The following is a 19,133-nucleotide window of genomic DNA, read 5'->3' on the forward strand; positions in this document are numbered from 1 at the left end:
ATCCCTTCCCTCCGGCGTGTCCACAACACCACAAAACTTGGTGTCATCTGCAAACTTGCTGAGGATGCACTCGATCCCACTGTCCGTGTCACCAACAAAGATGTTAAATAGCACTGGCCCCAGTACTGACCCCTGAGGAACACCACTCGTCACTGGCCTCCACTTGAACATTGAACCATTGATGACAACTCTTTGAGTGTGACCATCCAGCCAATTCCTTATTCACCAAGTGGTCCATCCATCAAAACCATGTCTTTCCAGTTTAGAGACAAGGATGTCCTGTGGGACAGCATCAAATGCTTTGCACAAGTCCAGGTAGACAATGTCAATTGCTCTTCCGCTATCCATCAATGCTGTAACCTCATCATAGGAGGCCACCAAATTAGTCAGGCAGGATTTGCCCTTAGTGAAGCCATGCTGGCTGTCACCCATCACCTCCTTATTTTCCATGTGCCTTAGCATAGTCACCAGGAGGATCTGCTCCATGATCTTGCCGGGCACAGAGGTGAGACTGACTGGCCTGTAGTTCCCCAGGTCTTCTTTTTTTCCCTTTTTAAAGATGGGGGCTATGTTTCCCCTTTTCCAGTCAGTGGGAACTTCACCAGACTGCCATGACTTCTCAGATATGATGGATAGTGGCTTAGCAACTTCATCTACCAGTTCCCTCAGGACCCACGGATGCACCTCATCAGGACCCATGGACTTGTGCACCTCCAGGTTCCTTTCATGGTCTCAAACCTGATCTCCTCCTACAGTGGGTGGTTCTTCATTCTCCCAGTCCCTGCCTTTGCCTTCTGTGACTTGGGCTGTGCAGCTGGAGCTCTTGCCAGTGAAGACTGAGGCAAAAAAAGAGTCATTGAGAACCTCAGGCTTCTCCATATCCTGGGTACCCAGGTCCCTCATTTCCTTCCAGAGAGGGCCTATGTTTTCCCTAGTTCTCTTTTTATCACTGACATATCTATAGAAGATTTTCTTGTTGCCCTTGATGTCCCTGGCTAGATTTAACTCTATCAGGGCTTTAGCTTTCCTAACCTGATCTCTGGTTGCTCGGACAATTTCTTTGTATTCTTCCCAGGCTACCTGTCCTTGCTTTCACCCTCTGTAGGTCTTCTTTTTGTGTCCGAGTTGGTCCTGGAGCTCCTTGTTCATCCATGTAGGCCTCCCGGTGTTCCTCCCTGACTTCATTTTTGTTGGGATGCACTGCTCCTGAGCTTGGAGGAGGTGATCCTTGAATAATATCCAGCTTTCTTGGGCCCCTCTTCCCTCCAGGGCTTCATCCCATTGTACTCTACCGAGGTGATCCCTGAAGAGGCCAAAGTCTGCTCTCCTGAAATCCAGGCTAGTGAGCTTGCTGTGCACCCCCCTGGCCTCCCTAAGTATCTTGAACTCCACCATTTCATGATCACTGCAGCCAAGGCTGCCCTTGAGCATCATGTTCCCCAACAGCCCTTCATTGTTGGTGAGAACAAGGTCCAGCAAGGCACCTCTTCTTGGTTCTTCTACCACTTGGAGAAGGAAGTTATCATCCATGCATTCCAGGAACCTCCTGGATTGCCTATGCCCTGCTGCGTTGTGCCTCCAACAGATATCAGGGTGGTTGAAGCCCCCATGAGGCCCAGGGCTTGTGAACATGAGGCTGCTCCTATCTGTCTGTAGAGGGCCTCATCCACTCGGTCCTCCTGGTCATGTGGTCTGTAGCAGATCCCCACTACTATGTCCTCTGTCCCTGCCCTCCCTTTAATCCTGACCCATAAGCTCTCAGTTGCCTCCTCATCTGTCCCCACGTGCAGCTCCAAGCACTCCAGCTGGTCTTTGACATAGAGGACAACCCCTCCTCCTCTTCTCCCCTGCTTATCCTTCCTAAAGAGTGTATCCTTGCATTCTGATGCTCCAGTCATAGGATTCATCCTACCACATCTCTGTGAGGCCAATAAGATCGTATTCCTGCAGGCACGCACACACTTTTAACTTCTCTTGCTTGTTCCCCATGCTGTGTGCATTAGCGTAGAGGCATTTAACACTTGTCTTAACACTATGCACCCTTGTAAAAAGTCCCTCTCCACCTTTCTTGTAGGTCCCCTTTAGGTACTGGAAGGATGCTAGAACGTCTTCCCAGAGCCTTCTCATAATGTCACTAGCATATGATGAGTAAGTTTTCAAGGCCATTTGGCAGATTTGCCAATACAATACAAAAGCTTATCCTGCCCTTCTAACTGCTAGTGAAAGCATGTTACTTCTTTCTAACACATGCCAAACACAAACTTTATTTCTGACATGTATGTGGTGATACATGCAAGATGAAATGATTTTATGTTTCCCAAAATAGTTTTGCATACACAAGAAGATGCTCTAAGTCCATGCTATGCTATGCTATGCTATGCTTTACGATGTGTTGCATCACATCCCATTGCATTGCATTGCATTGCGTTGCATCCAGATTCTGGATCTACTGACAAATAATTATACTCGTTCTTCTAAAGAAAAACTTACAGCATTCCTAAGCACTTCACAAACTCTTTCATTCAACTGAAAAACTTTCATATAGGCCATGTGCGATTGTCTCACGTATACAAATAATTTGGGTTCAGTCTTTCTCCACTGATCCCATCAGATCATCCATATGAAGTAGGCATTTATGATGGAAGTGCTTGGCAATAATGTCTTAAGCTCTTTAAGGATTTGAGAACATTGCCGTTCGTAGTAATAATTCAGTTAATAGCAACAACTATACCACATGAACTGAAGGCCTTAATGCAAACAGGAGGAATGAACTGCATATTAAAAAAAATGCAAACATGTATGCAGAGACAAAAGAGGGAAACTTTGGGTAGGATTTTTGAAGATTCTGCAAGTACCGGTAAAGGGTCTTTTTTATCTAATATGAAGTAATTCTAGACCACATTTGTTAATGAGAAAGCATTGTTCTGGCTAATCACAAAATGGGTGAAACCCACGTCATGTCAAACTGTTGGGAGCGACTTTGTGTGAATATGATTAACAGTCCTCAGATCAGACCCATTAGCTGAGTTGCTACATTGGCAATTATTCTAATCTAAACATCTGTGGAGCAGCAGGAATTAATATTTTATGACTTGTAACTTTCAATGCACATCTTGCAGACAGATTTCTTTTGTGTTTCTGGTTGGAGGCAAGACTGACGTACCTATTGTGTTACTCAGCAATGTTCTGCAGAAGTGGCGATGATGTACAACTTAGCAAATGACCAGGTCATTCTGGCACACTTCACAGAAATGCTTTGTTAGTGTCCAAGGATGTCATAATTGGAGAATTTGCAATAGGTCATCTCTAGTAATTAGATGCTTCATTTCTTTCCTTTTTCTGTTTATACATTACATCATCTGTGTGGTGACACATTATGTTCTCTTTCTCTACCGGCCACTAGTATTTTCCCAGGATGGGAAAAAAAAAGACTAGCTGCACTTTCACATCCTGAGGGATTGTAAGATATTAATTGATTTCTATTCCAATGTCAATACCAGTTTTCTGGTGAAAATTGTTCTGCCTCTTTTATTTTAAACATTTTATTTTGAAATATTTCTTTGTATCATTGTGACCCATTGGAAAGAACGTGTATGTATACAATATTTCGGAAAAAGCAGCTGCAAAGGGTCTGAAAAACCTACAATGTGCAGCCAACTTCCCAGGCACTAGGAGGAGGCGGAGTGTATTGTGTATGGGATTCTAGAAAATAAAAGAAATTCTCAGCATTTTAGAGGATACGTTGATTCCTATTCCTTCTGAATAAAATTGAGTGTTGAAATATAAGGCTTTAGAATGACTTTAATAACGGAATACTGTAGATGAGAGGAGCTTGAGGATGCACTAGAATTTTGGAAAAAGAATAATTAAATGCTAGGTCTAAAATATCATGGCAGACCACCTCTTGACGATGAATGCCTACTTACTTTTAGTCACCCTTATAAAGGTAGTCAATTAGACCACATATTTTTAATCTGAAAATTATTTCAGGGCTCAAAGACAACAAGGGCTTGTGTGATTCTTGGAAAAAAAAGAAGTCTGAACTTGAAAAAATCCCACATAAATCACAATTTTTCTGTATTCATTCTTGGAAAAGGATTCCAACAAGGTAAATTGCTTGACTGTTCAGAGTAAAACTTGTAGCTTATGTTCTAATCAGATGACTAGATCCTTATGTCATGGACCTGGGGTTACAGTGGATGCCAATTTCAGTATGATCCAACAGCATGGTCTCAGTGCACATCAGGCAAACCATGCACTTGTGCTATGTTAGAGAAGTACGTCAACTGTGAGTTTTTATCCCACTCCCACTCTGTTCATCACTAGCAGGGCTGCATCTGAAGTACTGGATTCAGGTTTGGGCTCTGCTTCAAGAAGAATGAGAAGAAACTAGCGAGCATCCAGAGAAATGGATGCTTTTAGTGGCTTAGAGCATATATCTGAAGAGGAGAGTTTGAGACCACAGGGCTTGTTTAGCCATTTGAAAAGAAGTCTGAATAATCTAATACCTGCCTACAAGCATCTGCAGCGGTGTTAAAAAGGTGTTAGAGGCATACTCTTCTTGCCAGAGCTAGGCCCTATGAAGGGAAAATGGCTGCAAATAGTGGTTTAAGGGCTCCAGATCAGACACTGATGGTGGGGTGGGGAAAATTTCCAAACGTTTTGCTGATGTCCATATAGATGGTTAAATATCCATTATTGGAGGTTTCCAGACTTGGCTGAACAAAGCTATGGACATGCTTGTCTAGCATTGACAATAGTCCACTTTGAGAGGACACTCAGATTGGGAACCTGCAGAGGTCTGTTCCAGCCCATATGAAAGCTATCATTCTACAAATGGCTGTGGAGCCTCTTTAGTTCAAGGCAATGAGGCAGAGTTTAGTATTATGAGCTCTTCCTGAAACAGTGAATCAGAAATCAGTAAACTGGCAGCAGTGAATTACATCAGCCTGACATGCTGTAGACTCCGGCATGTCAAGAAAGAGTATAAGCATAGCATCACAGCTGGAAACACAGCTGCAGTCCACTTACTGTATCACTGAAAAATCACACCTCTTAATCTCTGTACAATTGTCATTAAAACTTTTTGCTTGTTAATGCAATATTTTCGGAATAAGATGAACAAAAAATGTTTTAACTCCATATTTCAATGCAAAAATTCTAACGTGACCTGCTAAATTATCCAGAGATGGTCACAAAGATATTTTCCCTTCCTTCCAGAGCATATCTTAAGGTGATCTCCCTACCTTTAATTCCAGCAAAAAATCCAGGACTCAGATGTTTGTGTGAATTTGAAACCAGAAACATTTCTGATCGGATAACTTTCAATATTTCCTTTTGATCTTGAAAGTTTTAGGAAAGTTCATCTTTCAACATTTCTCACTACAAAATGATGCACTTTGAAACTTCTTGAGTTTGAGATAACTTGCGGCTCCCTGCAAGACATAGTTGCTGGGCTATGCTAAAATAGTCTTCACTTGTGAAAATAAGGAAGACCTGTCCTGACTGTTGAAGCATCAAATTGACCTCTAGCTAAATGCACAACTGAGTGACTCTGTCTTGAACCTGCAGACTCAGACTGACTCACAAATGTAACTGTACCCTCTGCTTGCCTGGAAAGCATTTTTTAATTTCTCAGTATTTGCAGTTGACAAAATAAGAGCTATGGAGTTGGCAAAGGTTAAAAAGTCAGAGTAGAAATGGAGTATTCAATGAAATATTTCCTCTAGTTTTCATAGGGGCCATAAGGCAAGCTTTTTGTAATTATTTTATACTACACTAATTCAGAAAATTAGATACTGCTGAATGACTGAAAGTGACATCATGTTAGGAACAAAAACAGCTGAGTCCTTCAGAATTAATGACCTGATTTAATCTTAAATTCTATAAAAGAGACTGTCACTGTCCTAATCTATTTGAAGGGAATATCACTTTCTGTGTCTTTAATAGGTGATCACAAGCTTGACGTTTCCCTTTGTGAAGAGTGTGTGATCCCAAACATGCAGGAGAGCTTTCACTGCACTGGAGAAAGCTACAGTTGAAGCAAAGAAAAGTAAATAAGAAGAAATAACAAGCCTAGCATGTAAAAGTCAGGCAGGCTTAAAAATAAGAATAAAATCTGCTTTCAGCACTATTGTCCAGGGACAGGCTGTGAAATAAGAAGTTACCAACTGTTTATTAGTTCCTAAATCTGTTCTCTTTTCTAGCCCTCTGCTCTTTTGTCTGGCGATTAACTAAAAATGATACCTTTTCCTGAGAGTTTGCTCTCTAGCAAACAGAAGTCTGATGCTGTCAGTGTTTTTTCTCACTCCACATGCTTTCTACTGGGAAACGGTAAGCAGGGACACACACGCAGAGCTGCACACACTCCTGTTTGGATGAAGATCCCTTTGCAGCAGCACCCCTGCATGCACAGGGCGGAGGATCTCCGCTGCTCTGCTAGGAATGAGGGTAAGGAAAGGCATCAGAAAGTGGCCATCTGTTTGGCTGACCCAACAGGGCAGGTGGTCCTTCTCTCCTCCATATGGACACCTTTCTATTAACTAGAGGCTGGGCAGGATTCAGTCACCTTCTTTTAAAACAAAAGAAAACAAAACGTGGCAGAAACATTCTGGGTGTCACCGGAACAAGATGCACAAATCTTACCAGCAACCTTCCTTCTTAACAGTTGTCTCACATTTCTATTTTGAAGAAGTGTTGTGAGACTCATCGTTTTTGTGTTTGTAAGAGAGAAAGATTTGGGAAGGAGAGGTTAAATGACAGAGAAACTCTGTCACAGAGAAAAGGGAAGAGAAAAGGAACATACATACTCCTGTGAGGTGGGGTGATAGGGCTGCAGAGAGAAGCCAGAGAAGATAAATCCTTCTTTTTTATAGGTCTTTGAAGAGGTTAGGCAAGTATTTGACTTGAACCATCAAAGTTTGGAGGTTCATCCATCAATCACTTTTCAACAGATAAACCTGTTGTCCAACCTGAATTAAGTTAAATCTCTCTAAAGAGATTTGATTTTTAACAGAGATTTCCCCAACACAATGTTGTGCTGTAAACTGCAAAAGCTCACATTTTTCTTCTAAATGTCCTCAAAATAATTATTATTTATGACAGTTTTCTACAGTTTTATTACATTATATATGCCATTTTAAAATGGTAATTTTTGTTGCTGGTCAACCTAGGATTAGATCACACTATCTCCATCTGCTAAGGAAACACACAGGCATCCACACACCACTTAGGATGCACACACATTTTACATAACCTGCACACTTCCCTCTGAGAAAACACAATATATACTCTGATATTGTAAAATTAAAAAGCCTGTAGGGTGTGTAGTTCGTGCAGTGATGTTGAAAGGTGTAAGTAGCACATCATTTTAATTTAGGCACAGACTATACTCGTCATACAAAAAGCTTTATCAAGCATGGCCAACACGCTAGTTTATGTTCACCCCATGGGGCCTGCCTGTAACTCATTATCATCTGATGTTCAAGAGCCTAAATGAGTTTCCCAGAGTTATTCCAGTTTCAAGTACTTATATCACAAAAACTCTCACTGTTCCTGGCCTCAAAATTGCATGTTTACAGGGAGTTATCAGCAGAAAGGCTGTGCATATGATCACTTTTGAAAAATGAGTTCTGTTTTCATTCCTAAAGGTAGCTTATGCAGGTACAACACTGAGGTTTGTTTGTGAGACTAAAAAAATACCTGCCTGGCTAACGTTCAAAGGAAGATTTCTTCCCTGGCCTAGGTTCAATTTCTAGAGCTGATCTTTTTTCCCTTTGATAGCATTAAGTTTCTAAAATCTAAATGATTTTAAACAGAAGGAAAAAATTTATATCCAAAATATCTAGAAAGAAATTAACTCCCCATCTAAATAAAGCATCTGTACACTACAGAAATAATACTACTAATATTGAGATACCATCTTTGTATTTTATCCAAGCAGAAGTGCTTACTTAGGTGTCTATTTACTTTTCATTTTATGTAAGAAAGTGGTATATGATTATAAAAGAAAGAAATACTATAATTTTGAGGGAAAAACTGGGGCTTCAGTCTGATCATGATGTGGAATGTATCCTCATGATTGTAAAAGACAAGGTGAAAGGACCATCTAATCTCCTACCTCTGCTTGTGGGTAATGACAGCTGCCTAGGCAATAATAAACACAGTGCAAACATAGTAACACTTATATGGGATACTCTCTCTACCTCTAAATATCAATGGCTTTGGGACCGCTTGTGTTGTCCAGTAATTTCTGCTGCAACCATGCAGGATTTTATATATGTCTACACAGCTCAGTCATCTGTCTTCCAACCTGCAAAATTTTTACAATAAAAAGGTCTCCCTTACTTTTCGTCACTCTTTTCTCTAACTTTACTAATTCCACCATATCCTTTAAAAAATGAAGGTGACCAGGACTGCATACAGTTTTAAGGAGATGGGGGTACCAAAGACGTAAGTTGAATCTGATGAACCTTGACAAATATTGTTTGAAACTTCTCAGAAACAAATTCAGCTATTTGTGCTGTACCCCTACTCACAGTACTCTAAACCAAAATTTTATTATCCCTGTTCACCATTATTTCCTTTTATTAGCTCATGTTCACAATTTTAGACAGTAGGACTACTTCTCAAATACTACTTTATTGCCTATTTAAACTCATAGTGTCTTTGATATGATTGCAATTATAAAACAATACAATCAAAATGTTACTCACTTGTATTTATCTTCTGAAGTGAAATGTGCTTTTCCAGCTGTCTACGAAGTTTCACCTCTGCTCCATATTTACCAGTAGTGCCATTGTCAGCCAAAATAAAATGAGAATGCATACTGTTGAGCACTGTCAACTTACTCATGGGATTGGACATCGTCTGGTATGGTCGGACCACCTGAATTTTAGAGACAGAGGAAAAAAACAATGCTGAACAGAAAGGACCCTCTGAACTAAATCAATTACAAGATACTGACAAGGTGATACAAAAGAAAAAGAAAAAATCAAAATTGTTAGAAGCAAGACTCAAGCACTGCTGTCTTCTATGTGTAAAGTAGAAAATAACCTTAGTACTTAAACCAGTGTGGCCGCCCCTTGTAAATATTGAACTTTTAGACTCAGACACTGCTTAAAAGGTTTTCCATGTAATCTGTTTCAACAGCATCAACAGCCATCGTTTCAGTCTAAGTCCAGCTAATGGTTGGTCCTCCAAAGGTCTGTGCTACTACACATGCAAACTGTACAACCTGTCTGCTGCTGTCTTTCAATAGTGTTGCTGTAAATCCTCACCTCATCTTATCAAAACCTTTGATTCTTCTTTCACAGACCCACCCAGCAACATGCCCCCTGTTCTAGCTCAGAGCCACCAGCACAGGAGGTCCTCTGCAGACACACCAATATAGGTGTGTTCCACTCTTCGAGAGGTGTACACATTTTCACCACATTTTCAATTTCCTTGGAAAAAACTATTTGCCCATTCTTGGCATAGTACAAAGGCAGTTGCTTGTGCTCACAACAGCTTCAGAAAGTTTCCATTCAATGGGGAGTTTGCTACACTTCCTGTTTTGTTTTCATCAGAAGAAACTTTTCTGCAGATGGAGTGAGTTGTTGCAGAGTTATCCCAGTCGTAGCCTTCAGATAGACCACATAATAGCACTGGACCACGTTTGGCTGTCAGGTACTTTGGTGATCTTCAGTGACGTTAAGTAAGACTGTACTGATGCGGCAAAAGAATTGATGTTGTGTCAAGGGATCCTGGCTGATCATTCAAAGACATTTGCTAGAAATATTGTTCTCTACATTGTTTATGTATGTCTTGTCTCTTTGGAAAGACAAAACTCCTGAAAATTTGTAGAATCAAGTTCTAGCTGAGAAATGCTGAAGTGACTTGTTACAAAACTCAGCTGAGCTATACTTAATCTGCAAGGACTTTTCTTCATGACTCTGGTATTGTTGATTTTGCAAATCTAACAAAATCTTGTGGTTTTTAATGCACAAAAGTGTACAGTCATGTTTTGACAAAAATACTTGCAGACAGAAATATATTGACTTATTAATTTCTTCCGAAGCTTCTCTCCCTTTTTGTTATTCCAAAGAGCTCTCTAATTGAGACATAATTCTTTATAAATAATACATGTTAGCAATCCTTTGGCCAGAGATCTCTCTCTATCTTATTTTCACTTGCGAATGCTTGCAGCACTTTGGTCAACTCTTGGATGGCAAGGGGAAACTCACAGATTTCTTTTGCTGTTGTAAGCTGTCACACAGAGGGTACTCTGTAAACTGTTCATCCCGAAAAAAGGGAGGAAACAGGCCTGAGAAGACCAAGAGGGCAGACGGCCAACAGCAAGGCAGTACACTCCATTGTGAGAAGAGGTGATAGTTTTGGCTCAAGTTTCTTTTTTACTGTTTCTTTTGGTGCCTCATTCATAAAACATTTATTCTACAGGTGCATATAGTTTAATGAATATCAACACGCTGCTAGAACGTGTTCATTAACTAGCTTCTACAGACGTAGGTACCACCCACAGTCAGAAAGAAAAAGAAGGGTCTTTCTCTCACACCTAAGAAGGAAATAAAATCAAACTACAACAGTTACAGATTTTTTTAAACTGATACCTGCCCCATCTCTCAATATATAGAAGACACAACCAGCAAGATCTCACAGAAAAGGAATGACTTGAGTCGCCCTTTCATGGTATGATTAGAAGCCCCTGAGCATGCAATGCTACTGACAGCTTGCGGTTTGTCCCCAAGAGCCACAGCTCAAAATCTTCTAACGGTGACAGCTTGATCTCCAATGAGATGCAACACCAAAGGCTCCACATATTGACTTAGAAGTGCTGCTGCAGGGCAGATTAGAAGGCTATGCTTTGGTTCTGTGTCTGCTGTTTAGCTACAAGGTGAATCTTATTATTAATAAACTTTATAGATGTTAAAATGAGAATACAATTATTTTCAATTGAACTGTTCACAGCACGCACAGTTCAACAGCCGAAATATTTTTTTTAATAATAAATTTCGCAAACTACACTGTCAGACTCTTTTCCTGATTAAAGGATAACCAAAATCTTCAGGAAGGCAGGAAAATCCTAGGCTTTGAGGTTATTTCCTTGAGGTAAATTGCTTTTCCACTACACAGCAGATTTTCAATTTCTCGCTCTTGCAGTTCCCATTCCTTTGTTCTTTTCAATCCCTTGTATTTTACAGGCAAGTTGAAAGCTTAGGAATACTTTGACTTTATTGTCTTATCATCCTCTTTCTACATTGAGAAGAGGGAATAATGTCCCCTGGCATCATCCTCTGCAGAGTTGAAAGGAAGCATTTATGCTCAAGACAACCCCTCTAAACGTAGGTTAATGAATGTGACAGCAGCCATGCTGTGAAGCAGTACTCCTGCTGCACGGGCTGAGGGCGTTCTGTCAATAGGTGAGGAGCTGGGATAACCCCAGCAGTTGCCTTTGCACCCTGAGGTGGCAGCAAGCTTGAAATAAAAGCACTGTCATACACTTGTTTACATTCCCCATGAGCATGTGACACTCCACATAGGAATGGCACTTGAAAAGTCGCTCAGGGTAACTCAGCATGGACAGTGGGCATGCGTGTGTCGTGATCCAAAGCATGAACCTGAGTGGTCTAGGTGAAGGCAAAGAATTTACAACAAACTCAGTGCGTTCAGAGTAGTGGTGGAAAAAGAGAGAGGCACGTGCTTTGCTTCTCAAGAAAGTAGTAGCTGTTGTTCAAAGTGAGCCTTCTCTGCAGCCTCACTGTTCTGGGGCACACCAGGGAATACAGTAGTTCCTGGTTTAATTTAGAGGATCCTGGAAGCATCATGGTCCAAATTCTCTGTATATGCTACCAATACGTCAGCCCCCAGCTTCACCCTAGGCATGCTTCCCACCTTGTAGTTTGCAACAAGAGAGCCGAATCTTTTTTCCTTACACTTTTCCTTAGAGTAATTGTTTCCTGACCCAGCCTGCAAGGGGGCTCTGATCCTTTGACACTGGATAAAAGTTATAGTGAAACAAAGTTGTGAACTAATTATTTATGGCTATTTGTATGCCTTTTCCCCCCAGAAATTCAATTTATTCTGAAAGAATACCATGTTTCTGGAAGCATAATTGCAAAATGTCTGTCAAAATAAGTCAAAACTGGTAATAACAAATCCAATGACAATAAAGTAATATACATTTACTAACTAGTTGCCTGAGATTTGTAACTTTCATTGTTATTCTGAAACTTGCAGAAGATAATTAAAGCAAAACATAATCTTTCTGACACTGTGAAAACGAAGAAGTAAGAGAGACAGAAGGAAGCAGTCTTGTTCTATAAGCTAACATTGTTATTCAGATTACTATAAAAGAATGAAAAGGAAACATGTTAGCCCATTTTGACACTCTGATGCATGTGGGTCGGGTACACATATACAGAGCAGGTAATATGAATGTTGGTCTTTCTGACAAGACTCACTGGAATGTGTTTTAAAGACCACTGTTTAAAGTGGTGAGTTCTGGCTACATACCTATCAAACTTGACAGCTATATATTTTTTCATATACATGAATATTAAGGAGACAGTAATTCTAAGACAATGCTGATTCTTGAATGCACACTTTTTCTGGTTTGGATAACCTTTGGTAATCTCAGGGAGGTAGGTGGTATTCTGAAAATCGAGGGGACTTGGTGCTGGGAGAGTGAAGTCCTTTATAATAAAGCATTTACTGATGGGATCAGGGAGAAGGGACTGGCAGGACTTGATGTGTTCATGAAAATAATCCTTTGTCAGTTAGTTCGGCTGTAATCTATAGTAAACAATTCCAGTTCTTTAAGCTCATCTCATTGGTTATGTTTTCTGCGCCTCCTGTTTGCTCTTACTTCCTTGACTTCTGTTATAACTAGATATTGGCCTCACCTGTGCCCAGTGCCATGAAATGAATGATTCCCAAGGTTGCGTTACTGAATTCCAGCATAATACTCATCTTTCCGAAACAGCATTGGGTTATGATGTAATTTAGTTGTTAACTATTAATAATCACCTGGTGACCCACTACAACATGGAAGGTCCCCGCTTTTCCTGAAGAAGTTTTCTAGGCTGTTATTGTCCATGGATTTTGAGAAGTTCATTCTAGCACCTGCTCCATGACAGGCTCACTTCTAACTTCTCCATTGTGACCCTGCCCTCTGAAGTGCATACAACCTTTCAGCTTTTAAATTTCCTCCCTATTCCACCATGCAAATCAATACTGAAAAAAGTTGAAAATATAACTGAGCAAGTAGAGCAAGACTGCAGAGTTCTGCTCAGAGTACTGCCTGAGCATCCCAGAGAATACTTTGCTGATGGCATGTTCTTGCCTCCAGTGATAAAATTCAGCAACTGCCCTAATACAAAAATCGGTAACCCTGAAACTGTTGTCTTTAATAAATCAGAAGCATTATCTAGAAACAGATTAAGAAAGCTAGGCTTTATTTTTCAACAAAAGACATGTCTAAGGATGTTTGGATTCAACTTATGTTTAGTCCAACATAATTTTTTTTTATTAAATATTATTTAAAAAAGGACAGTATTTGCTTATTTTTATGATTTCAGCTGTTTAGGAGAGTACGTTTCAAGTAGCAGTATATTAACTCCTCGAGTTTTATTAAATTTACTTTTTCTGAATATTCTGAGCAGTACAAAAAAACAGGCATCTGTTATTAGTGAAGTCCATAAAGGACATCTGCAACTGGCAATGATAGTGCTTCCAACATTTGCGTTCTAGGAAGGAAAAAATTTATTCTGGAACGCAGAGTGCATGAAAGGGGCTGATCTATATATATAAAAAATATATACATAATATATAACACGTATAAGATACAAAATCGTACATAATACAATATATTATAGATGTTATATATAATATATATTTGTATAATAAATACATATTTATTAAATAGATAAAAAATTGCTGTGAGAAAGTAGTTTTCTTTCTGTATCACTTTTTGCTTTCATGTGGCACTTTCATCTGTTTATGCACAAATCTACAAAGTAGGCTTATATTTTGGGTTGTGCATTCTGACGCATGATAAAAACCAATAAAAGCTGCTAAATGATAAAAGCCAACCACTATTGCTTCCTTTTCACTGGTTACAGCCTTTGTTAAAAATAATAAGTATTTTACTTCTCCAAAAATTCTGCTGAGCTTCAGTTTTGCCCTATTCTAGTTGTTGAGCATAACCAAAAGATCAATGAAGTAACATATAGATAGAAACACACTACATTCCATGGCTATAACAGTACTCTAAAGAAGATAAATAAAAATCAAGAACTTTGGAGAGAATTTAGGATTTTCTCCTTCTGTCAACCTTCTGGATCCACGTATGGAAGGATTTTTATAGCCAGCATGAAAAGTGGGCGTCATGGGTTTTGTAGTGATTCAGCATAGCAGTGCAGAAGTTGAATTTTAGTGCCAATTAGTTCAGTAAGAAAAAGCTTTTTTTTTTTTTTCTCAAAACTTTAATTACTAAAAAAAATGCATTTTGTTTAAGTTAGTAGATTATATACTACAGCATCTTGACTGATCCATGATATATCACAGTCTGCTGGAAATGTCCTTTTCACTGAGTCACACAATAAAAACATATTTTGATTTAAATCTCAAATACTAGCTTCTTTGGACTAAAAATGAAATGATTTCATTGAACAAAAGGAAAGTACTAAAATCAGTGTTCTCTTCATAATCCAGGCACTGTTCCTACTGAGGTGACTAGGAATTAAAACCAAATGAGGACCAAATAGACTCTGAAAGGAAAGACATGTATGTAACGAAGACTCCCAAACTGTGCTCTTTTAAAAGGAAGAATGGGTCTGTATGTAGGAAGAAACTTGTTTATAACCCAAGTTTTCTACACGAATGAGCAAGCCATCTTACTTTCTCAGTTCTTCTATCAGAAAATTGGAAATAAGGCAACTAACTTCCTTTCCCTTGCGTGCTTTGTTTTTAAATTAGAATCTAAGTGTGTTAAGAGGGGCACTATTTTCTGCTATATTGCTTTTACAGTACCAGAGCAAGACAAGTCTCTTTAGGGATCTTTAACCATCGCTATATAACAAATAGCAAACAACTGTAATATTTTGCTTAGCTTGGCCAGTTCTCTTTGCAGGTCTGAGGAAAGCCATTGGGGTTCTCAAGAGCCGACTAACGTGGATAGACTGGTAAATGTAATAAAACTCCTCAGCTATGACTTCACCATCCAAACAGGCCAGGCAAGGGCTGAACCATGGCAGAGGCACAGCTCTGCAGAGCATGCCTGACTTGCCACAAGGCACAGGGAGGCAACATGCGCTGCGGCATGTGCAATGGAAATAACTCACCTCCCGCTCCCTCCGCCTCCCCAAATCCCATGACTAAGACAATTTTCTGTATCTGTCTGATGCTGGAAGGGTATGTTTTGACAACTCTTCAGTTCTGATCATAATTTAACTAGACATAGTGCATATAGGCATAAAGCCACATTGATGCTGGAGTTTGACAGGCCTTTTACTATTGGTTGACTTTTTTTCCCCCCTGCATAATCCTTCGTGGCCTTTGTTTCTTGCTTAATGATGATTCATTTTACATGCTTATGGTACTATTTATATTTCCCCTTCTTGGTTCATTTCACAGCATTCACCTCTAATGAGCCAGTCAATATAGTTCACTTTGATTTTCAAAAAGCTTCCTCACCAAATGCTTCTAAAGAAACTGCACACATTGGATAACAAGGAAAGTCCTTTGAGGGATTAGTTACTGGGGAAAGCTGAGGGGAAGGGAGGGAAAAGAGTAAGAAGGAAAAGTTAATTTTTGCAAAGGCTGAGTGTTACTAAGAAGATGTAGTGACATAAGTGGTCTGCCTTAGGCTGGTTCATGTTCTGTTCAACACAATTGTAAGGGATTTGGGGTTAATAAGAGTGTGAAAAGCTCATAGATATTTCAGTGGACTATGAAGAGTTAAAGAAAGTCTTCATAAAGCAGCCTGTCTAGGTGATAAAACGGAAGATGAAATTCAATATCGGTAAGCACAAAGCAATTATTATTACATGTGCATTAGAGAGGATAAAACCAGAAGTGCTTTAGCATTGCATCATGTCATTGATCAATCATTTTATGAAAATATTATAGGCCAGGAGGTCTGAAGGAAAAGTTTCAATTTTGTCTATCACATTTACAATACATTTTGGAACTATTTTTGTCCTTAGTGATGACTCTAGAATTGTAATCCTACTGATATATTTGTGGCTGCATTAATAGAAGACTTTACCCAAATTTGTTTTCTTTACTGTTTTTAAAACTTTTGTCACTTTCTTCTTGATGATCAGACTAACTATTAACCTTTTCTGATTTACCAGAAACCTTTTTTTTTTTTAAAAAAAATTAAATCATACAACTTCTTGGTTTCCTGTTAAATTGGAAAGATATTTAGAGGAAAACGTCTCTTAAAGAAGTCAGAAATCAGGGAGGCTGTTCCAGTTGGCTGGAACAGCTGGGAAACCAACTTCTTTTTTCAGCACTTGCTGTACAAGAAGGCTCCAGAGCCTCTTTAACAGGTGGTTACCAGCTGAGAGCAGAGTTGGTAGCTTTTCAACAGGTGGAAATAACTAGTGGATGAATAATGATGTGCCAAAATTCACCACTAATTTGATGTCTTTTCTTGCCCTCTTTCTTCTTGCAGTGCTTCCAGAACTCAATGCATAGTTGGTAAAGATTGCTTATCTGAAATCGATGTGTATATTACACGTCTTTAACAAGACACACCTCATCTTTGTGATTAGCTATTTCTGCTAGTCAGCCTTTGCTCTGCATCGCAGAAGAGTTCACTAGTGACTCAGAACTACTGCTGCAGAGTCCCACCCTGCTTGTTCGTATATATTGGTAACCCTATTATACAAATGCTAGTGGTGTTAGAGTACAAAAACCCATGCTAAAACAATTCTCCCTAAAAGCTATACTTTAATAGTGAATCTTGATGAATGCCAGTTGGATCAATTTCTTCCGAGTCATTGTAATTCCTTCTAACCTAACTGATAATTGAATCTTCTTCCCCTCTCCAACTTGCTAATGGACAAACATGCAGAGAAGAATGATTTAGAGTAATGCAGACAAGAAAAACATTCATTATGCAGAATGAAGACTGTATCTCTTCTCCATTCAAAGTTAGCCACTGGTTCTCAGACAGATGGCTTGGGAAAGAACTAAAGGTGAGGGAAATAAAAGGGCTCAGAAAAGCTTCAGGTAACATACAACCAGAGTAAGCTATTCATGTATTTAAAATCTGGGGTTAATCTTTCTGAGTGTGAGTATAGGTTTAAAAGTGAAGAAAGATGTGAAAGAGTACAAGAAACACTGACGATGCCCTTCAGAAGGTGACTGAAGTAATGATTCTTTGAGGTCTGATCTCATGTCCATTTGCAGTAATAAAAACGCATAGGACAGAATATATTATAAGGGGGATAGTCTGAAATCCTGAAATTAACCAATGCATCATAGTATTGTTTCAAAATACATCAGACGTTCAGCTTTGCAGTCAGTGATTTCTTAGGCATTTTTCAGGGTTCATAGTGTTCTAAGGATGAAACTTTAATATATATTCAAGAATAGTATTTGATGAAATGTCTTTATAATTTATTTTTAAAGAACATACAGTGCAGGAATTATTTTTTTTTGCCATGTCAAAACTGCTCTCAACTATAATGGAAAACCTGTGTATGTATTGATTTTTTCTGCAGACATTAATTCTATGAGGAATTGTTAAGTGAGGGATGGAGAGGAAAGGAAAAATAACTGGAAGATTTATGTATATTGGAGGGGCTCTATGTCCATATAGGGCTTACATCTTTGCCAATCAGATCTTCTTGATTCTCCACAATCCCCCAGGGAGCTATACCAATGGTGCAGATCTTCCCTCGAGATTTGGAGGCATGATCTTTCAGTGCATCTCCAACATGCCGAATGACTCCTGGGAAAGAAACAGCATAAAATAAAAGTTCGTAATTATGTCTTTTTTGTTCACTATGGCATAGACTTAGTATAGAATTCTTTTTTAGGAAACATCTATGCATATACTTACAATTAAGTAGAGCTATGAATATATTCCTATTGAATATTATTACAGTACTACCGTAAGTGCATTTTATCTAATCTAAAAAATATTACATGAAGTAGCAAGAAAAAAATTACACAGCTCTAGAAATAAGGACAGAAATGTTGACAGCTGACTGTAAATTGTTTATCTGCACTTGTGTTAACAAACATATGTGCATGCAAGCATTTATATCCTTCCCAAGCATAGAAAGAAGCACAGAAATTACAACCCCCACAAACCTCCCAAGAAGTGTAGATTGCATGCAAATGTTCCCTTCTGTCTGAATAAAGGATGAAAATGGGAAAACATCATTACACTACTCTGCGGTGAGCTATTCTACCATTCTTTCCAAACAAACTCTGTCACCTGGGATAGCTTCCAGTAAAGTATTAGAAAACCCTGTGGGGGATCAGTGGGAAAACAGAATCAGTACAGAGAGAATGACTGCTCCCCAGCTGTCTTCCAAGTGCTTTCTGATAGCGCTCCTTGTATGCTTTAGGCCGGCTTTGTCAATGTTTCAGTGGTATCTCTGTGCAGAGGACAAGTGTCATTCCTCCTTCTTTTTAATAAAATATTTATTTTTTTTAACCTGTATATCAATAACTATTTCTGTGATGTGGCTGCACTGAAGCAGACCTATGGATTTGCTGCAAATGTTATCTGTTACTCAGTTTCTGTATTTGCTCCCTGTTCAGATTCCACAATTTCAAGATGACTGGATTGGAATTACAACAGTCACACAATAGATGTGATTTTAGTCATAGTTTTATCTGCACTGTAAATGAACTATGTAAGAAAAAACCCTGCAACGTAACAAATCCTCTAAGTCCTGGAGTCTAATTTCCTTCCTGTGGTGGAAAAGGAGAAAAAAACAACAAACTTACTCCTGTAATCGGCTATGAATAAAGCTTTGATCCAGCAACACAAAAGATTCAAAGCAGAATATCTGTCCAGACTGCAAAAACTTCTGCTATTTAGAATAAATAACTTTTGGCATGACATGAATATACAGAACAACTTGTTGAAGTCATTTAACAGTCATGGTTAT

General features: G+C 39.1%; 1 protein-coding gene across 6 annotated transcripts in view; it reads right to left on the reverse strand.

The window, feature by feature from the left end:
* Window positions 1–19,133, reverse strand: part of TRPM3 (transient receptor potential cation channel subfamily M member 3) — a 446,851-nt gene that overhangs the window by 118,191 nt on the left and 309,527 nt on the right. For all 6 annotated transcript variants that reach the window (XM_086629266.1, XM_086629272.1, XM_086629270.1 and 3 more), the window contains exons 5-6: window positions 17,835–17,959; window positions 8,715–8,886 (exon numbers count right to left, since the gene is read on the reverse strand). In XM_086629266.1, coding sequence (XP_086485392.1) covers window positions 8,715–8,886; window positions 17,835–17,959 — 297 coding nt within the window. The remainder of the gene's footprint in view (window positions 1–8,714; window positions 8,887–17,834; window positions 17,960–19,133) is intronic.

The sequence above is a fragment of the Tauraco erythrolophus genome, chromosome Z (assembly GCF_009769465.1).
Source record: "Tauraco erythrolophus isolate bTauEry1 chromosome Z, bTauEry1.pri, whole genome shotgun sequence".
Taxonomy (NCBI): domain Eukaryota; kingdom Metazoa; phylum Chordata; class Aves; order Musophagiformes; family Musophagidae; genus Tauraco; species Tauraco erythrolophus.